The sequence below is a fragment of the Centroberyx affinis genome, unplaced genomic scaffold, assembly GCF_046629955.1.
Source record: "Centroberyx affinis isolate AG114_WGS23_722 - 3 ecotype Tasmania unplaced genomic scaffold, CSIRO-AGI_Caff_v1 ptg000933l_1, whole genome shotgun sequence".
Lineage (NCBI taxonomy): Eukaryota > Metazoa > Chordata > Actinopteri > Beryciformes > Berycidae > Centroberyx > Centroberyx affinis.
Window position 1 is genome coordinate 38,226 of NW_027279510.1, and position 19,504 is coordinate 57,729.

Below are 19,504 nucleotides of genomic sequence, written 5' to 3' on the forward strand. Positions count from 1 at the left end.
TAAACCCACTTTTATTTGTCCCAGTGTTTAACACCTAAAACTGAACAGCACATTAGACTTGATTAAAGGAATAAGACTGCAAAGAAGGTGAAGCGGAAAAGCAATGATAAGAAGTAGCTTGTTGGCCAAAATTGGTAACTATGGGATGAACTATGTCTCCAGTTTAGGAAACAAAAATGCCTTACTTAGGATGCTAATAAGGCCTTTACAGAAATCACAGTAGTATTGGCACATGTTCTGTCAGAGGTCAATTTAAGGACATCACACCAAAGAATTGGATCTTAATATGACTAATGTAAAAAATGTGATTAATGATACATGTTTTAATCTTGCCACAAGCATTGAACGAATCAATTATTCTATCTTCATTAATTAAATACCATCGGAACATTCATGGCGACAATAAAGATGAATTGTTTTTCTTATGTTGGCGGCTATCTGTTTGTCACGATCTCTGCCCCTGCCATCACAAGAGCAGCATGAGCCAATGAATGCACTTCTTACACTTTGAAACAGCGACATCTCATTACATACGCTACACTTACCCTAAAGAGCTTCGGGCCGTCCCATCCAGACCACGTGTGACACAGCTGCGGGGACAGGCACCAACCAGCAATCCCAGTGCCTACTGAAAAGCCCAATTGTTCACTATCCTTTGTCTCTCTCTCTTCCCGCTCTCTCTCTCTCCCTCTCTCTCTCTCACTCTCCTTAAAACACCAACAAAGAGACCCAGTAACACTGAACTAAAATAGCTGATATGGCAAACATGGAGAGCGGTGAGCACTGGGTGACTGAAGCAGTCGCAGAAGCCAGTAGACTCCCCACTGAGGCGGACAACTGGATCAAACCTCTTATTCACAAATCCCAGAAGGCCAAAGAGTTTGCCTACTGTCCTTACAGCAAGTTCAGAGTAGGAGCGGCCCTTATGGCACACGATGGAACAGTCTTCACAGGTACAGTATCATTTCTGATCGTGCATTTTCAAATTGTTATGCGTAACAAAATGATACGTCTATCATGCTGACACATTGCTGCACCAATCACATTCAAACAAGTCAATGAGGCGGTCTTTATAATCTGACAGCTGACACCGCTGATCATTCATGCCACTGCTGCTGTTGACCCAAGTCGATGCAAACTCCCTCCACCACCCCAACCACCTCCTGCTATTCTCTGTTCACAGGATGCTTGTGCAAGCTATCTCCGAATTATGTCTGGTTTTACGTTGGTTTTCATATTATTAATGATATGTCTACTATGCCTTGGGGGGTTTATTGCGCAGAATCTCTCACATGCTGCTTGGATTCATTTGGGGAGCATCCTCAAGAGCAGAGCCTTTTCCGCCAAATACAACTGTATAACCATTTGTGCTATAAATGGTCCAAACTCCTTTGACGTAAGTGTCTCTGACTGAACTGGTTTATTTTGTGGAAAACAGTACAAGGAAATTGTGTGCAAAAATGTTTCTGTTGCTGATGTACAGTACGTTAGTTGTGATAAACGACACAGACTAACATGCTGATTTGGCTGGCTGTTACTACATCCAGAGGTGTGACCAAGTCAACTTTGCTTGAGTTCCGAGTCAGTCTCAAGTCTTGAGGCACAAGTCTCAAGTCAAGTCCCAAGTCTAAATCTAGATTACTAAATAAAGTTCAAGTCAAGTCCATGTCATTAATGTCAAGTCTCAATTCTAAATGTAGAATAGCAAGTCAAGTCAGAACAAATTAAGAGTCCAGTATCAATTTAATATCTTAAAGAAAACAAAATATCTAGGATTTTGCTGTATGGTTTTAATAGGATAAAAACTTGGTAAGAGCATCATGAGTTTGATTTCTATAATCACTTTCAACTACAACTAGAAGGGCACTCAGAGAGTGCAGACCTCTGCCAAGGTTTGTGCTATTATTGCTTGTTCCTGAGTCGGATCCGGATCCGCTCCAAAATTGTATGGGTTCTACGAAGTTTCATGAAAATCGGGCCAGTAGTTTTTCCGTAATCCTGCTAACAGACAAACAAACAAAAAACAAACGGCACCGAAAACATAACCTCCTTGGCGGAGGTAATAAATTCAATCATTCCATACGATCAAAGTACAAGTCAAAGTCAAGTCCCAAGTCACCCAGAACCCAACTCAAGTCAAGTCTCAAGTCTTCTCTCCATGCATCAAGTCAAGTCTTAAGCAGTTAAAATTGTGACTCGATTCCCCATCTCTGGCTACAACTGTTAAGATTTGCGTAGGCTTCAGCCTCAGCTTGAATGAGCACTGATCACAGCTCTTAGTCATTTAAAGAGCATATTTCAGAATGTGAATTTTTGTGAAGTCACCAAGGACTCAAACAAATCTACTATATGAACAAGCAAACAACTGTACCTCCTTGATTACAGGCAGTGTGAAACACCTTGACCAATCATTGGAGTGTCACTGAGCCAGAAGCAGCCCTTGTAAATTGGTACTGTAATTTGAGTTAAGTTTAAGAAGAGGCCCGTTATGATGACTATTCCTTGAACTCTTAAAAATATAACCTCATTTCTATTTTTCAACAGGTTGCAATGTTGAGAATGCATGCTACAACATTGGTGTCTGTGCAGAGAGGACAGCTATAACCAAGGCTGTGTCTGAAGGACACAGGAGTTTTCAGGCTATAGCCATCGCCAGGTAGCCTACTTTATTCATGACCTCTTTCCTGCATACCTTTAAGTTGAGGTAAATATTCGCTGATCAGTGTGTCTAGACAACTATTGATTCATTTATTCCTCCATAGGATTTAGTCCACAATATAACTGAAACACTGAGTAAAAGGCTTCTTGCTATTTAAACAACTGCACTGTTACTGAGGGAACAGATTTGTTTGTTAAAGCATCTGTATGGAATGGACTGTTGTAGAAAAAATGTCCTTACAAAAAAGTCACATGTGGAAACTTACTCAGATGTGAAAATTTCAATTTCTAGATGAACTTTTTTTTTTTTTCACATTTTCACATGTCGTTAGATATGTAAATGTTTGTTGCAGATGTGAAGAGACAATTCACAGCAAAAAATGTCAATGGGAAATTTCACATGTTCACATACACTCTTAGAAAGCATGTGTCATTTTTAACACATCTGTGTGTCTTCTTTGGGACTACACACACACACGTGTATGAAAACCAACATGTGTCCAAAAACCACATGTGCTTTGAATTCACATGTGGGTTTTCTCATCTAACTTTTGACAAGGATGGCTACAGTACTGTGACACAGGTGACATTATAGTTTGTTGCTACTTAATAAGTGACTATGCCATTAAATAGTATGACTTTCTGCAGTGACCTGGAGAATGAGTTCATCTCTCCTTGTGGTGGCTGCCGACAGTTTATGAGAGAGGTAATGTATGTCTATGGTCTATTCAGCATAAAAACAACTCTATTAATAGTTATACTGCTCCCAACAAGTGTGTTACTGTTTATAAAGGCGTTGAGTACACACACACTATGCATATGCTATAGCCTGTTGAAACTCTGGGTTTTGCCCATATCATCCAAAACTCACCTCTCCCCATTCAGTTCGGTGATCAGTGGTCTGTCTTCTTGTCCAAGCCGGATGGATCCTACATCGACATGACGGTAGAAGAACTGCTTCCAGTGTCATTTAGTCCTGATGACCTGAAGAAAAAGAGAGTTTCCAACACACAGAATGGGTCAACATGACAGACTTTCCAAAAAGGAACTGATAAAAGCCCATATGGCTATTAGATACAGCCTACAGCAGTGTTTTCCCAAAGTGGGGTCTGTAAGGGGGTTCCCAGCAAAATGAGGAATAAATTCACTGTTATTTCATTAATTTGAAGCTAGGTCAGTGAAAGGATGTTATAGGAATAACTTTTCCAATTCGAGGTTTCACTGCTCACACACCCCACCTACAGTATAGACAGTTGTCCAGCTCTGTGCAAAATCATATCCAACAAAAACCTTCTAAGACAGGGAACCTCAGACAAAAGGACATGGATATGTACTTTTTTGGCCTTTTTAGTCATCTCATATGTATATAGAAATTGTAATGATTTAAAACACATGCAGAACTCATTTACAAATAACATAAAAAGTGTATTTCCTTTCCATTTATAATAGTGGATGTGATATTTACAACAGACTGCTAATAATATCAGAGATGTTAACATCCAGTAACATTTAGTCGATAATATCATTGTGTGTGAAGTGAGGGACATTGCTGAATTTTAGTGATGCCCAGCTATGCATGTCAGTCAGACCAGAACCGTTCAGTGTATGAACCCTGAAAAAAAAAAAGATTAACTGTTTTACTTTTGTGTAGAAAATCTGTGACAGGGTAAATTCCAGTGAAGACTTTAAAGTGTGTCTCCTTGACCCTTGGCGTACTCATGTAGGCTATGTTAAATAAAAAGAAAAGGCTAGTAAATTAAATGTATGTATGTGAGTTTGTGCCAGAGCTTCTCTTCTAGCCAAATATCTATCTTTAGGGGTCCAAGCATTGCAGCTTGCTGTGAGGTCAAAATGCGATATCGCAGGCATCTGTGTTTATTCTCATAATAACTTAGAATTATTATTATTATTATTATTATTATTATTATACACATAAATCATGCCTGCTGTATATTGTCAACACAGACCAGTGAGGAATATGGATTATGACCTAACAATGGCTCCATAAGAAATTCCAAAGAGAGAATCCTGGCTGTGATGTGAACATCAAACATTTCAACTTTGTCGGTGTGCGCAACAGCCTGAACATATGCTTCTTCTTCTGAATTTTTAATATTCACTGAAATTGGTTGGACAACATCACTGATATCAGGTGACAGTAAGTGACTTGCATGGTAAGCTGATGTAGTAAGCTTATTTTGTTCATTTATTTCTATATGCTAGCACAAATACACTACCAGTCAGAGGTTTGGACACACACATTTTTCTTTATTTTTACAATTTTTCACATTTTAGGATAATAGTAAAGACACCAACACTATGAAATAACACAAATTGAATTATGCAGTGACCAAAAAAGTGTTAAACAAATGTTTCACATCTAGTTTTAGTATTTTTGGAAGGGGTGGTATTTTTTAAGGTAGGTTTCGTACAGGTATTTTCAATATTCTTCACTCACTGTCTAAAAAAAACAATGAAATATATAATATGCATAAGATATGAGCTCCTAGCAGCAGGTTGGCTGTTCTCCCATGGCCGGGGAGTCCTCTTTTAGTCTCCCAGCCCAGGATTTCCAGGTCATCAGAGGAGGCTTGATCTCGTCTGGGACCTCTAACTACTTGGTGCAGGCCTTCCTGGGGGAGGGCACATTCGGAAAGGTCGCCAAGTGCCTGAAGGCAGACACCAATCAACTGGTCGCTGTTAAGATCATCAGGAAAAAACTGGAATTAATGTCTCAGGCAGAGGAAGAGGTGAAGCTGAAATGTTGTTTGTTTATCAAAATTTCAGTTATAAACGCTTAAAAAAACACCTTGTATTTACATCAGATCCCTCCCTAATTATCTCATAATATATAACCCAGGAGGTCATCCTCAGAAAGCTGAAGGCTTTGGACCCAGACAGGTGTAATTTTGTGAGATGGTATGACTCCTTCATCCACAATGGACACATCTGTCTGGAGTTCGAGATGCTGGATATGAATCTGTATGAATTCATGGAGCAGCACGCTTTCCAGTCTCTTCCCCTGAAAGAGATTCGTCCCATTCTGCACCAGGTATTTTGAACTTTCTTCTTTGCTATCGTGATGCCAACATACTGTATTTATACACATATAACTATTATAAGCACTTTTGCACTGACTACTTGCAGTAAATATTGCAGTTTGGCTCCATCCACAAGATAAAATATTTGGAAAATTCAAAAGTCAGCCATCAAAAGTTAGAGGGAATGGTTTGGTGGCTAGTTGGTTTAGAGACACTAGTTTTGTAACATAATATACAAATATTTCATATGACTGTTCAGGGAAGAATTATCTGCAGTATTAATGCTAAATACATGGATGAAGGGGGACTACTACAATGACTATCACTGTAAACAATTCTAAAATGACAATAATGCAATATAGTTGACCTTCTGATGAAATTGTTTTTTTCATGACTTCAGATGGCCACAGCTCTACACCATCTCAGGAGCATAGGAGTAATCCATGCAGACCTGAAACCTGAAAATATAATGATGGTGGACCGTCACCAGCAGCCTCTGAAGGTCAAAATAATTGACTTTGGCATAGCCCTTAAGTCCTCAGAAGCGATGGTGGGGTTGTGCGTCCAGAGTCTGTGGTACAGGTGAGTAACTGACAGCGTGGCAGAGCTCTGGTTCTAGTTTTTACAGCCAATGTAATGTGTTCCTGTTCCTCTTCTCCCAGGTCTCCAGAGATCATGTTGGGGCTTCCGTTCACGGAGGCCATCGACATGTGGTCTCTGGGCTGCGTGGCCGCCGAGCTGTTCCTCGGCCATGCGCTCTACCGTGGGGACTGCGAGTATAACATGGTCAGTGTTGCACTTAAAAAGTCAATTTTAAGATGTCTTTTAATCCTGTATTCTGTCATAAAATCTCTGATACGGTTTCACTTGTTTCTAGAATTTCCATTTTATTACGGACCTCAGTGAAATTGCACCCTCTGTCAGGGCCCAATCTTGATGTGTGATGAGACTTTATTTTGTGTCTCCAGATAAAATACATTACGCACACTCATGGTCGGCTGCCAAGTCACCTGCTCAACGCTGGAGTGAAAACCACATGTTTTTTCCGCAGACGCATCCATGCCCATAAACATCCCTGGAGACTCAAGGTACCAGCACTCCTTTACTCTCATCTAGCTGGCCTTACGCCTGAAATGTCTGTCTGTCTGTATGTCTGTCTATTTGTCTTTCTGTCTGTCTTTCTTTCTGTCTGTGCTATTCACTGTATTCAGGATAGAGTAGCTAACTAGAACATATTTTTAGATTCCAGTTGAGGATGGGCGTGTGAGCTTGATCCAGCGTCAGTTCAACTCGCTGGACGATCTTGAGCAGGTAGATGGTCTCTTTTGACCAATCAACTTTTAGGACTTGAACAGGAGGACGTTTCACGCAAATATCTTACAATGAAAAGCATCTCAAGGAAAGTGATTTGAGATATTCTTGACCTTTTTGGTTTATTCCACTTCCAGCTCAAGCCAATCTGGTATCCAGAGGCCACAGACAGCATGGCAGACGCGGATGACCGGCACAAATTTGTGCATTTGTTAAAACAGATGCTGCAGCTGGATGCCACTGACAGAATTACACCCAGTCAGGTTCTGCTGCATCCATTTCTAACCATGAGCCACCTTGTGAACAGCGTCCACCACAGCTCCCAGTAAGTCTGTGTTAACATTCTGTGTGTACATGTGTACTGAAGTGGGTGGATGAAGTTGGTTGATTCAATGATTGATTATCTTCCAGTGTGAAGTCGTGCTTTGACACAATGGCCATCTGTGAGAATCAGAGCCTGACCTCTGACAGTGGGGAGGCAGTGGCTCCATCCACCCAGCAGCCACACCTTCACCAGCAGGCCTCCTCCAACACCGCCAGCCTGGCCCAGAACAATGACCAGGAGAAGAAAACAACATCCACGCCACTGTTGTTCAGCAACCCTGCTGAGGCTCCACCCCACAGAGATGTGGCCCAGGTCAAGTGTCGGGGCAAAAGGAAGAGGGTCGACGTTGGAACTGGAGAGAGTGGCAACAGGTAGTTGTATCATCTCCCTATATTGATTAGATCTGTTTAGATCTGTTTAGAGTGATTATACTGTTGAGCTTCAAAAGATCCAAACAACTTTTGATCTAAACAGGAGCTCAAACAACAATGCTCCGAAGGAAAAGAGAAGGAGGAAGAAGAAAGATGGATGTGGGGAAGACAGACAGAGGTAAGTTCACCTACAGCAACACACAACGTTGGGGGTCAGTTCAATTTCAATCAATTCAGGAACTGCATTTTCAAAATTGAAAAATTAACATCTTTTGCCATAAATTGTCATTATTTCTGATAATAAACTTATTGGGAATGATGATCTACCATTATCATGTCAATTACAGTTTCCACTTGCGTTTTGACTTGTGTACTGAAAGGGAACTGACCCATTCCCTCAATCAGGTGTAGCTTTGCATTGGTTTTCAATGATTTTCAAATAGCACAGCGATGTTTGTTACTCAGGGACTTGTTATTTGAACATTGCTGCATTACAAATTTATGGAATCAGTAAATTAACCTTTTGCATGCCATTGCTCAGCAACACCAGAGTGACTTCACCCACCATGACTGCCACCCCAGCCAGTCCCCACCTCGTCCCACCTGTCCGTACAGCTCAGGACAACAGAGCCATGGACCAGGCTGACGCCAGCAGGTCCACTTCGCTGGCTGGCCCCTTTTCCACTGTGGACACTTGCCAATAGTTCCAAGGATCCTGACCCAGTCCTAGTTTATTGTGACTGTGAGAATTTAAATTCAATCAGTAAATACCATTTTAACTAAACATTTATTTGCAGAATATCATTTTTTCTTACCGAACCATAGGCGTGCACTGGGGGGGACATACAGTATGCCCCTGCCCTTTTGTTCTAGGTGTCCTTTTCAGATTGATATACTGAGATAGAGTTTTTAAAGGGGCATTGCTAACCCTGATCACCTGAGGAGCTATAAGCTAAAAGGGGCTTATAACCACTCTAAGGGCATTCATACTGCAGTATTTCCATTATATGTAGGCTTTTTCAAACCTGGCCCACATGCCTTACCTCTCTTCAACAGCTTACATTGGTCAGCAGTGAGCATTTAAGGCCACATGAATGTTTTCATCCTCTCTTTAAAATCATAAGACCCTTCTCTTATCCAATATGTATAGATAAAATGTCAAGCACCTTCTGATGAAAGCTCCTTCTGATGCCAAACTACATTCAGAGACAACTATTAGAGTTGGTATGGAACCATGGTTTCAAACCTAAGCCTACACCTATTTCACTCATCTAATATTTTACACCGTTAATTGATATGATTACTTTTGGTCTGAATATGGGCCTTATTTTTTTAAGCAGCCAAGTGTAGTTTCACCTGTAATTCTTAAGGGCAAAAAGAGCTGAGCATTGACTCCTATTGATAGAACAGTGCAACTGCATGAAGGTGAAAATTTCAATTATTGAATACCAACACTAGCTATTTTTTCTTAGTTTCTGGAAAATGGAAAAGTTAAATATCTTGCTAAACAAAGAAACTACTTTATTAGGGTCCTATTTGACGCTTCAGAGTTGTCCAATTTCATATTATATGAAAGCAGATTTTCAAAAATGTCTCCCCAGGGGAATATGTTCCCGAACACCCTAGCATTTCTGGGTAAATTCTTTTAACTTTTTAAACTTAATTTTTTTAATGGCATTTCTGCTTTATTAGAAATGCCATCCTAATCCTATCCTAATGTGAATCTATATAGGACTTTGACAAGAAGGAATTGTTTTGGAATCCCTGTCCGAGTGCTTAACTGTAATCCTGTATGGTTTTTTTTAATTCATTATTTAGTGTCAATTAACGCTAAACTATCTACAAACCGTCCTTGTTTCTAATTTCTGCCTCCTCAGTATTTCTACCTCATTAGCAAAATATTTTGTACTCTACCTTTAATTCAAAATCAGGTCAAGAAAGGTCACCTGACATCCCACGCATGCTCAGTAGCGGCTGCTGCTTTGTTTACATAATAGGTTGTCCTTGCTGAGATGGTCGAGGGTTGACTGACAGTTGGAGAAACGGGTACCAAATACAGCACAAAGTTTACCGTTTACGGGTAAAACATGTCTGTAAAACACGCCATTAGCCGGGGGCTTGAGTTGGGGCGCTCGGTCTTTCAGCTGGGTCTCCTCAAACCGGTCGGCCGAGTCGCAGCAAAGCTCCGAGCTGACCGTCTCCGTGTCGGCCAACCGGGCCGCACCGTTCAGCCTCAGGCTTTCCTGCCGTCTCGGTACCGGTATTACCGCACCTCTCTGAGGGGCTTCGCTGCTCAGCTACAGTCCGCCGGTTTCAGTAGGAGGTTTGGGACCGGGTCTCCACGAAACAGGGCAGTGTTTTTGGCTTTTGGTCTCGGTGTGGGACTAATCGAACAACAGCTTGAGGATGACAGGAGGAGTGCAGCGACATGCCAGGAGATCCAGGTATGGGAAATCAGCAATGGGAGAGACAGAGATGTAGTCTGATTGTCCATTTCCTGCCAGCCAGGCGCATTTCTGGTGAATGGCAGTGGCTGTAGTTTGATAATTGTGTAGTAAGGTGCATTTAAAAGAATATTGCTGAGATTAATAGTAACAATGTTTTTTTTATTGATCTCTATGAGGAAATTCACTGCTCACTTGCCTCCTTCAGGGAGGTTAGTGCGCAGGTTCAGCTACAGATCAGCACTGGTAGGGATTCACTGACTTGCTCAAAGGCACCTCAGCAGGTGAGATACAAGCCGATACAGGGCTTGAACCTGGGTCGTCCGGATGAAGGACAGTCTAGGCCACTCTGCCACCCACCTGCTCTTCACTATTCTCCTAGTGTATTTTCTTCCTGCCAATACGGCCTTGTTCTGTTCATTGTGGTTTGGCTATTGCAGTGTATGATTATGCATTTAAAAGTAAGTGAGACTTGTCAGTCTTGGGGCCAATTTGACTTGATGCAGCTACATCCACTTTTCATAATGTACAACAAACCAGATTACTCTCCACCCGCAGGCTGTATTCAGGAAGAAAAAGTTCCAGAGCCCACTCAAGCCATTCACCTCTGGATACAAACTGGAGGATTATGTTATTGGGAAACAGATTGGGAAAGGCTCCAATGCGGCTGTATATGAGGCTGCAGCTCCGTTTGCCCGACCCAAAGAGAACGACAACAAGTGCTCCCTGGTGGAACTGAGGGAAGATGAAGACGAAGGGGAGACGGCTCGTTCTGTGAGATGCTGCTCACTAAGAAACTTCCCTCTGGCTGTCAAGATGATGTGGAACTTTGGGGTGCGTATTCTGTAATATTTAGATATTCCTCCACAAAGATTTGGTTCCCAAGGATGTCCCCACTATTTTAGCCAATCTGGGAAAATAGATGTCTGGCAGGCACACATAAGTAGTGAAGATATCACTGTTTGATGCCTTTGACCCTGTGTTCATTTGCAGGCAGGGTCATCAAGCGAGGCGATACTGAGGTCCATGTCGCAGGAGCTGGTGCCTGCTGGGCCACTCGCCTTAAAGCAGGAAAAAGAGCAAATTACTCTGGATGGGTAAGTTAAATATACATATGTGTCTATATGTGTGTATACATATTGTGAGGGGATAAAGGCCTATTTTCAGTGTTTAGTTCTGGAGTGCTAGACAGAGTGACATGAATAGCTGTGACCTCTCTTCATGCAGACATTTTGGAGTCCTGCCCAAGAGAGTGTCAGCACACCCTAATGTGATCAGAGTGTACCGAGCTTTCACAGCGGACGTCCCATTGCTGCCAGGTGCCCAGGAGGAGTATCCAGATGTACTGCCAGCCAGGCTTAACCCCGCCGGTCTGGGCAACAACCGCACCCTTTTCCTGGTCATGAAGAAGTAAGAACTGCCATCATTCACCCTCTTGGTCAGATCTCATTCAGGATGTCAATCAAATTGCTTTAATAAATATAGCAAACTTCTGCTTATGCAGGGTGTGTCAAAGCTAAAGGCATTCAGGTCAGGTTTTAAAGTGCTTCTCGCAGGTCATTCTCAGTCACTGGCTCTATTTATAGATGTAGCACTAGTGGCCTGTCCTCTGTGCCGTAGCTATCCCTGCACGCTGCGTCAGTACCTGGAGGTGTCGGCGCCAGGCCGAAGGCAGGGCTCCCTGATGCTGCTGCAGCTGCTGGAGGGGGTGGACCATCTGTGCAGACAGGGCGTCGCTCACAGGGATCTCAAGTCGGACAACGTGCTGTTGGAGTTCGACTCAGGTCACAGAATGATTAATGCAGAGTGTGTTCAGTCAGTGAAAGAACAGCCTAAACAAACAAACAAACAGAAAGGATTATTACATTACTTTGAGATATGGTTCCATCAATTCTGTGTTAAATCTTTTATCGATTTCCACATTTTCCAGGTGGTTGCCCTCGTTTAGTGATCACTGACTTTGGCTGCTGCCTGTCCCAGAGCGACTCTACTCTACAGCTGCCCTTCAACAGTGTGTGGGTCAACAGAGGGGGGAATGCCTACCTAATGGCACCTGAGGTAGGAATAAGTAGCTCTTTATTGTTATGGTACACGGAGAATGTGTGTTTTGGCCTCTGGGATCACGCATACATACACACGCATATACTTGTATATGTGCGTATATACATCGTTTGTGCAACTTATGTCTGAGCCACCACATATCCTTGGGAAGTACTGAACTTTTGGCAATACTATACAATATTCTTTATGATTTTGTGTGTAATGATAGCACACTTAGCTATGAGGTGCAGCAAAGTTGGCAGCATCGAATCACCCATAATGACAGTTAAGGCCGGCCTCAAAGATATAGGTTACCAATGCATTTGTACTTTCTAAAAAGTTTTCTTCAAGCTAGTGTGCATAAGAATAAAAAAAACAAGAGAAAGCCGGAAAGATTTCTAACTACCTTCATGGTTACCACTAGAGTTAGCAGAGGAACAAATTAGAGTTACAACGGTGGCCATGCTTTATGGGAATTGTCTTTAATCAATGAAATGGTTTGGCCTAAACTTCCTGTTTACAATGACTGTGTGGGAACGACACACACACACACACACACACACACACACACACGCACACACACCCACCCACACAGTGAAGTTTGACACACCTACCATGGTTTCAAATCAAAGTGCTTGGACACTTATGGAGAAACACATACAATTTAATATGTCCGTTCTTTTTTTACATTTATTTTAAAAAATCCAATGGGTTTTTAAAATGTACGGAAAGGAAAGGAGTACCGAGTAAGGAAAGCTACTGAAAATGAACTGAAATATTGTCTCCCTTTAAACTCTACAGTAAAGCTCCACCATTTCTCATGAATTGTCTATCCAAAGGTGGCCACTGCGGTTCCAGGATGTGGTGTGGTCATTGATTATAGCAAGGCAGATGCCTGGGCTGTGGGTGCCATCGCCTATGAGATATTCGGACAGCGGAACCCATTCGATCGAGCGGTGGGCCTGGAGAGCAGGAGTTATCAGGAGAAGCAGCTTCCTCCTCCGCCTTCCAGCGTTCCAGCTGACGTGCAGCTGGTGATCCGATTACTCCTCAGGAGGAGCCCAAACAAGGTGCAGCAGGAGCGAAGGCTCTATCATGGTGGATGTGGTTGGACAGGGTGTCTGCAGGTCCTGATTTAAGTCTTAAAATGACTTAAATCATGTTATCTAAATTCAACACCTTGAAAGTTTTGAATGCAGTTAAACATAGAATTTTAAGCCTAAAAATCAATTTTGGAGGGCTTAAAAATGTTGTGGTTTCTTGGTGTGCTGTTTTTCTGGTGAGAAGTTAGCCCACTGCTGCAGAACTATATGGTCTACAGGGTCTTCATTTTCACATGTATTTTAAAATTGATCATTCTAACTGGCATGGAAATGTTGTTAAATTTAACTTGATGAATCTTCCAGACACCCTGATGGATAAAAATAAGTGCATTTTTGATTCACTGAGCAATCATGCTCCTTTCTGTGCAGTTCCTTTTGTCTATATAGCAGTTAGAGGATACACACTGGATACTCTTGCCTGGCCTGCATTATAAACAAATGTGCTCTTAATCAACCTGTCTGGTTAAATGACAGTAAAGCCAAATAAAATCACAATATCATTGTGTCTGCAGCGTCCCAGCGCCCGTGTGGCTGCTAACATGCTGCATCTCAGCCTGTGGGGACGGAGAGCCCTGGCCAATCAGGACAGCGCCGGCATGAGGAAGCTAGCTGATTGGCTGCTGTGTCAGTCCGCCGTGGTCCTGCTGAAGGGCTGCAGCGGGCCCAGTGGGAGCAACGTGGAGGCGGAGCTTCAGAGGTGCTTCCTGTCGAACCTGGACCTGGAGGACCTGCGCACCGCTGTGGGCTTCCTCCTGTATGGGCGAGAGCAGCGTCAGGCCTGCATCCTGTCTGCATAGATCCACTCTCATCTTCTCAAAGGAAGACCTCAGAGCCCTTGTTGTAGATAGATGGGGGGCCTAGAGTTTAAAATCCTTATCTTATTAAAAAAAAACACTAGATTTGTAATGGTTATAGTCTGATCTAGGTGAGCAAAATATGTTAAAGGAAAATTCCACTCTCAGATACTAATAACTTCATGTTATATATATCAATCATCAAATATCAATCGATCTGTGATTGCAGATGTCTACTTCAGTTAGTGATTTCCAACATTTTCCAGAATGCGTTTTGACAAGTTCCTGGATTTGTGGCATTCAGTATGTGTAGAGATGGCGATAGCATCTGCAAGAGAGTTTTTCTAATTGAGAAAAAGTGAGAGTCATAGCCGTTACTCAAACACAGCACGTCTTGTGGCTGCTTTGGATTCTGGTCTATTGAGGCTACTGTTGGTGTAGAAATTGGTATCTCTGCCTTTTCTACAATGGATGTCTCCCTGTATGATTGAGGACTGTAACGTTGGTGCAAAATGGTGAGTCTTGATTCTGAGGCTCTGACACCAAAACCAATAGATGTTTTTTAACAGGTTGAAGCATTTTGGGGTGAAGTTTTCCTTTTTAAAGCTTTTGAACATTGATGCACTTTCTAAGGTATGGCTAGACAAGACCCCACACTTTTAAAGTTGATTTTTACCTGTGTGCTTCACTTATCAAAACAGGTCTGTGTAGGAGGCTTAGACCAATATGGATCTTTGAAGGCCAATGCAGATACTGATGTTTTGGATTGAGGTAAACCAATATATTGGTCTGACCCTACTGTGTAGGGCCACATAGGTGTGTGTATTCACAGGTCACAGAGATAGTCTTTGTAGACAGTAAGACAGTATGTCTATAATCAGATAACAGCCCCTCAGACAATGCACAGACATAATGAGTTGCTAGTGGTTGTCTGTCTAAACCAGTGAACCAAACGATCAGTTGCACACATGTTCTGCACAGCGTAATGCAGATGCAACAAAGCCCTGCATGTCACTATATAATCACACGTATCAGGAGGAAGGAACAGCATGGATCATGCAGAGTATTAACTGACCTTAAGGGATTTTTTTTTTTTTTTTGGTGTGGTTTGCACTTTATTTCAGATTTGCACTTGCTCAGTGTCATCCTTATGGCTTACTAGTGTTTGTTTATTCCCATCTCATCTGTACCTCTCTGTTATCATTCTATTCTAACTGGGAAAATTAGTTTTTAGGTAACATCAATGAGTGAAGACTGTGACTGAGGCAGTCGTTCACTGTTTATGTTCAGAATATTTGGACTTTTAGCCATGCATACTCTCTGACACTAGATCTCTATCATCTGTTATAAAACAATTTCATGCTTCATGAAATATTAGTTAATTCTCAGAATGGTTAACAATATGCGATATAGAGTGTGTACCTTGTTTTAATACTAAAGATGGTGAGGAATATTTTGCATATGAGGAGTGTTTTTACTGCTGTGTTTACAAATAAAAGATTACCTGTGGGAACCTGGATGGATTGTTATCTTGTATTAGGCCTTGTGATAAGAAGTGTTTGATTAAAAAAAAAAGAAGTATGAATGTAGTTAATATTTAAAATGTCTTAAGTCAGTAAGGTTGGGTCTACTAAAGGCCTGTGGGGCCACCCCCCTCCCGCCTGCTCCGTTACAGCCTCTGCCCAGTGAAAAGTGATATGTGGAGCCATGCTGCCTTCAGGTGCTCCCGGAAATGCCAGAATTTCGACGTCAACTCGTGCAGGACCCAACAAAGTAATTCTGGAAAGGTGGTAATTTTCTGTCATACCCCAGTTGATTAGATGTGCCTTTTATGGCGCAGATAGCATGGCAGCCATGTCAACAACTGATGGTAAAAGTGGTGCATAAGACAACTTTTGGCAACATCAATTACGTCCCTAATGTACATTTTCTAAATTTCTTGCTGCCGCGTCAACACAAAGTAATAATAGGCCGCTTGAATTCCACAATAAACCAACAGCCACAACAAAACTTATTTTGTTGTTGATATTATCCCTCATTATTTACGACCCGTGAAGCCAGCATGGCGAGCTTCCGAGGAGACAGTGAAGGCAGCATCAATCTGTTGTTTTGAGTTTCAGCTAAAGTCCATGCCATAATTCCGTGTCACAAGTTCATGTTACAGTCATAACAGAACTAACAAGTATGCTGTCAGTTTGGAGAAACCTGACTATAAGTCGCAATGTTATTCCGGGAGCTGCGCGGTCACACTGTGGGAGAACTGCAGAGATCTTCGCTCTACGGTCAAGGCAAACTTTATCTCTATGCAGCGACTTTGACAGACGGGGCCCATGCATAAACCCCAACAGAAAGTGCTCCGGGAAGCGATACAATGTGCCGCCCAGCGCTGAATTTGTTGCAAGGGTGTCAGGAATTGCCACCATGGCTAAATTACCTTACCAAGAGACAGCGGATGGACTTGATGCTGCGTTTATTGGAGTCCCAATTGATACTGGAACCTCCAACCGACCCGGAGCAAGGTGGTGTATTCCTCTGAACTCTGCTGTGATGGTTGTAGGCCCAATGCTGTCATTGCTCTCAATTTTGAAATCATGTCTGCACTCTGTGTCAGGAGTAATGCACTATCTGTGGCACTGTGTAGTGAGATTACAATGACACTTTCTGGTATTTTATCTCGTTAGCTATCAGTTATATATAGGACTTAGAATTTTATTGTCATATTTGTATAGTAGACTTTCCTTCTAAAAATGTACCATAGGATCTCTGTATTTTATTTTTTGCAAGGGTGTAGTCAATTCAAAATATAAATTCAAATTGCAATTTAGTTTGTAATGATAGAGCATTCGTTCTCAGGTATTTCTTAAATTGTTGGATAGGTCATCATTGTCTTCTCAAAAGTTGTGAGTTTTGAAGAACACCTTTTTCCTAAACTGATTGAATTGAAAGTGCATAGAGCCCAGCCATGCAATATGGCAATTACATATCTATAAGCAATAGGCCTATATAGTCAATGGGATTGTTAGAATGGTCCACAATAAACATATATGCCTCACAAGTTCACTCTCTAACCGCTGCAGCAATGCACCAGGATGATATACTCCCTCCTTCCACCACACACAGGTTTGGCCCCCGGCAGATCAGAGCGGAGTCCGCCCTGTTGAGGTCTTACAACAGCGGCACCAGGGCGGCACCATACGAGTCCCTCATGGTGGCTGATATTGGGGACGTCAACGTCAACGTGTACGACCTGAAGGACACCTGCAAACGGATCAGGGAGGCCTACCGCAAGATCTTGGCCACCGGCTGCATCCCTCTGACTATGGGTGAGAATGACTAGAGAGGGAAGAGGTTCTATGGCAGTTGAATGGTGGTGATAAACAAGAGCAACTACTTTTAATTATAATCACACATTAAATGCACAGGAATCGTCTCTGGACCTAATGCCAACGAATGAATGATTCAGACAGCTGCAGTGCAAGTGTTTTCTAGACAGAGTGGGGATGATCAGGATAGCTCAGTATTGTTTTTATAACATTAAAGGTTAGCTTTCCTATTTCTGTGCAGTTATTAGCCATTCAAATAGCCTCATAAAAGGCACTGCACAGTAGATCGAAGGTCAGATATTCAGGACTGCTTGGTGTCTGCAGGTGGCGATCACACAATTGCATACCCAATCCTTCAAGCTGTTGCTGAGAGGTAAGTACACTTTGCTACCAAGGGTTGCTTTCCCACACATGGAGCTAGTCAAAGCCTCCAAATCAGAGAAAGCCACCTCTTAATCATGTGATGTAGCCTACTGTATTCTAATGTCTCACTTAATCTATTTTGTATTGATTCATCAGACATGGCCCAGTGGGTCTGGTCCATGTGGATGCCCATGCTGACACTAGCGATGTGGTCCTGGGGGAGAAGATCGGCCACGGGACTCCTTTCAGACGCTGTGTGGAAGAGGGCCTGCTGGACTGCAAGAGAGTCGTCCAGATCGGCCTGCGTGGCACAGGCTACTCTGCAGACTCCTATGAGTGGAGCCGGGCCCAGGTACTGTCCCGGAAGCTTTTGTTCCAAAACGAGAGTACAGATTAAACAAAAAGAATGACTGGCTTTGAACGCATGTCCCATATTTGTATGTGGCGCAGGGTTTCCGTGTGGTCCAAGTGGAAGAGTGTTGGTTCAAATCCCTCGCCCCTCTGATGGCCGAGGTCAGGACTCAGATGGGCAGCGGGCCAGTCTACCTCAGCTTTGACATCGATGCTCTGGACCCAGGCTTCGCCCCGGGAACAGGCACGCCGGAGATAGCAGGGCTTACACCCATACAGGTAAGGCTTGGTGTACCTGACTTCAATCGTACAAACTATATTTTTTAAAGATTTTACAGGACCAGATCATTGCATATCATGTTGGGAGTGTAAGGAATTAGAAGAGTTACTTTGCATGTTCCACTAAGATGCACGTCTTGGTTTACAGAATTCAGCAGTATGAATATTATTGCATTATTGTTATTTTGATTGGGTCTAGGGAGTGGAGATCATCCGGGGCTGCCGCGGCCTAAACCTTGTTGGATGTGATCTAGTGGAGGTTTCTCCACCCTATGACACTACAGGTACTTGGCACATTGTGTTTCAAATATGATACTTTTTTAATAATAATTATTTAATTTTTATTTTAAAACTTTTCTTTTTTTCTCTCAACAGGAAACACAGCACTGACTGGTGCCAACCTGCTTTTTGAAATGATGTGTGTCCTCCCAAAAACTAAATATTGCTGATCTGTAGAGACACAGAACATGTTGACATGAATACAAAAATACCTGAATTCTAAATGATCTGCCTATGTGAGTAGAGGATAAATTCTGTACAATTACAATTTCATATGTTAATTATTAAACATAAAGCATTTTATTACAACCAGCAAGAGGATATATTCACTATTGGAGACCCACTGAAACATCTGCCAGTAGCAGACATCTTTTCTTTTACAGTAAACTTGTAAAAGAAACTCAATGAAAACCACGAACCATAACCACAGCATTATGATAAATCCATGTAAAACAGTAACTCATCTTTCAAATTACAGAATCTTTTTTAAAATACAGGTCCTATAGATAACATGACTATGTACAATATTTACATTTCACAGTATTGACAAAATAATATTAATGACAATATTACAGCTCATGTTGACAAAACAAACTAATACATTTATGAACCAAGCACACTATGTTTTACTTGAATCTCATCGTTTTGAATAAATGATCTAACAATAAGACAGCATTGTTCTACATATCAGTCAATCGTAGCCATTCGGAAAACATTCAGAACATGAAATGGACGGCTTGCTCCAGAGAAACAGCCCACATCATTGCTTGTTTGCTACATAAAGCTACCGGCTAAGTGAGGTTGTTAAATAGACCAAGGCTG

The 19,504-nt window shown here is 42.1% G+C and overlaps 3 protein-coding genes across 3 annotated transcripts; all 3 read left to right on the forward strand.

Moving 5' to 3' along the window:
* Nucleotides 1-766: 766 nt before the first annotated feature.
* Nucleotides 767-3,687, forward strand: LOC139645955 (cytidine deaminase-like). The gene is made up of 4 exons (XM_071521838.1): nucleotides 767-953; nucleotides 2,545-2,656; nucleotides 3,307-3,364; nucleotides 3,544-3,687. The coding sequence occupies exons 1-4, from the start codon at nucleotides 767-769 to the stop codon at nucleotides 3,685-3,687; spliced, it is 501 nt and encodes a 166-aa protein (XP_071377939.1).
* A 6,017-nt stretch (nucleotides 3,688-9,704) lies between these two features.
* Nucleotides 9,705-15,595, forward strand: pink1 (PTEN induced kinase 1). The gene is made up of 8 exons (XM_071521834.1): nucleotides 9,705-10,150; nucleotides 10,709-10,984; nucleotides 11,144-11,247; nucleotides 11,378-11,560; nucleotides 11,771-11,934; nucleotides 12,081-12,208; nucleotides 13,030-13,260; nucleotides 13,806-15,595. Exons 1-8 carry the CDS (start codon nucleotides 9,794-9,796, stop codon nucleotides 14,088-14,090), a joined length of 1,728 nt encoding a protein of 575 aa, XP_071377935.1. The 5' UTR covers nucleotides 9,705-9,793; the 3' UTR covers nucleotides 14,091-15,595.
* Nucleotides 15,596-16,271: 676 nt separating this feature from the next.
* Nucleotides 16,272-18,896, forward strand: agmat (agmatinase (putative)). Its single transcript, XM_071521824.1, has 7 exons — nucleotides 16,272-16,606; nucleotides 17,208-17,410; nucleotides 17,735-17,783; nucleotides 17,930-18,125; nucleotides 18,224-18,403; nucleotides 18,603-18,687; nucleotides 18,779-18,896. Exons 1-7 carry the CDS (start codon nucleotides 16,272-16,274, stop codon nucleotides 18,850-18,852), a joined length of 1,122 nt encoding a protein of 373 aa, XP_071377925.1. The 3' UTR covers nucleotides 18,853-18,896.
* The last annotated feature ends 608 nt before the right edge of the window (nucleotides 18,897-19,504 follow it).

What these genes read in the sequence shown, in the direction of transcription:
- pink1 (XM_071521834.1), top strand. Translation starts at nt 9,794, where the DNA reads ATGTCTGTAAAACACGCCATTAGCCGGGGGCTTGAGTTGGGGCGCTCG. An exon ending in CGACATGCCAGGAGATCCAG is followed by an intron (nt 10,151 to 10,708) that starts GTATGGGAAATC and finishes CTCCACCCGCAG; the next exon opens with GCTGTATTCAGGAAGAAAAA. An exon ending in GCTGTTGGAGTTCGACTCAG is followed by an intron (nt 11,935 to 12,080) that starts GTCACAGAATGA and finishes CACATTTTCCAG; the next exon opens with GTGGTTGCCCTCGTTTAGTG.
- agmat (XM_071521824.1), top strand. Translation starts at nt 16,272, where the DNA reads ATGCTGTCAGTTTGGAGAAACCTGACTATAAGTCGCAATGTTATTCCG. An exon ending in TCCAACCGACCCGGAGCAAG is followed by an intron (nt 16,607 to 17,207) that starts GTGGTGTATTCC and finishes CACCACACACAG; the next exon opens with GTTTGGCCCCCGGCAGATCA. An exon ending in CTGCATCCCTCTGACTATGG is followed by an intron (nt 17,411 to 17,734) that starts GTGAGAATGACT and finishes TGGTGTCTGCAG; the next exon opens with GTGGCGATCACACAATTGCA.
- LOC139645955 (XM_071521838.1), top strand. Translation starts at nt 767, where the DNA reads ATGGAGAGCGGTGAGCACTGGGTGACTGAAGCAGTCGCAGAAGCCAGT. An exon ending in CGATGGAACAGTCTTCACAG is followed by an intron (nt 954 to 2,544) that starts GTACAGTATCAT and finishes ATTTTTCAACAG; the next exon opens with GTTGCAATGTTGAGAATGCA. An exon ending in GCCGACAGTTTATGAGAGAG is followed by an intron (nt 3,365 to 3,543) that starts GTAATGTATGTC and finishes CTCCCCATTCAG; the next exon opens with TTCGGTGATCAGTGGTCTGT.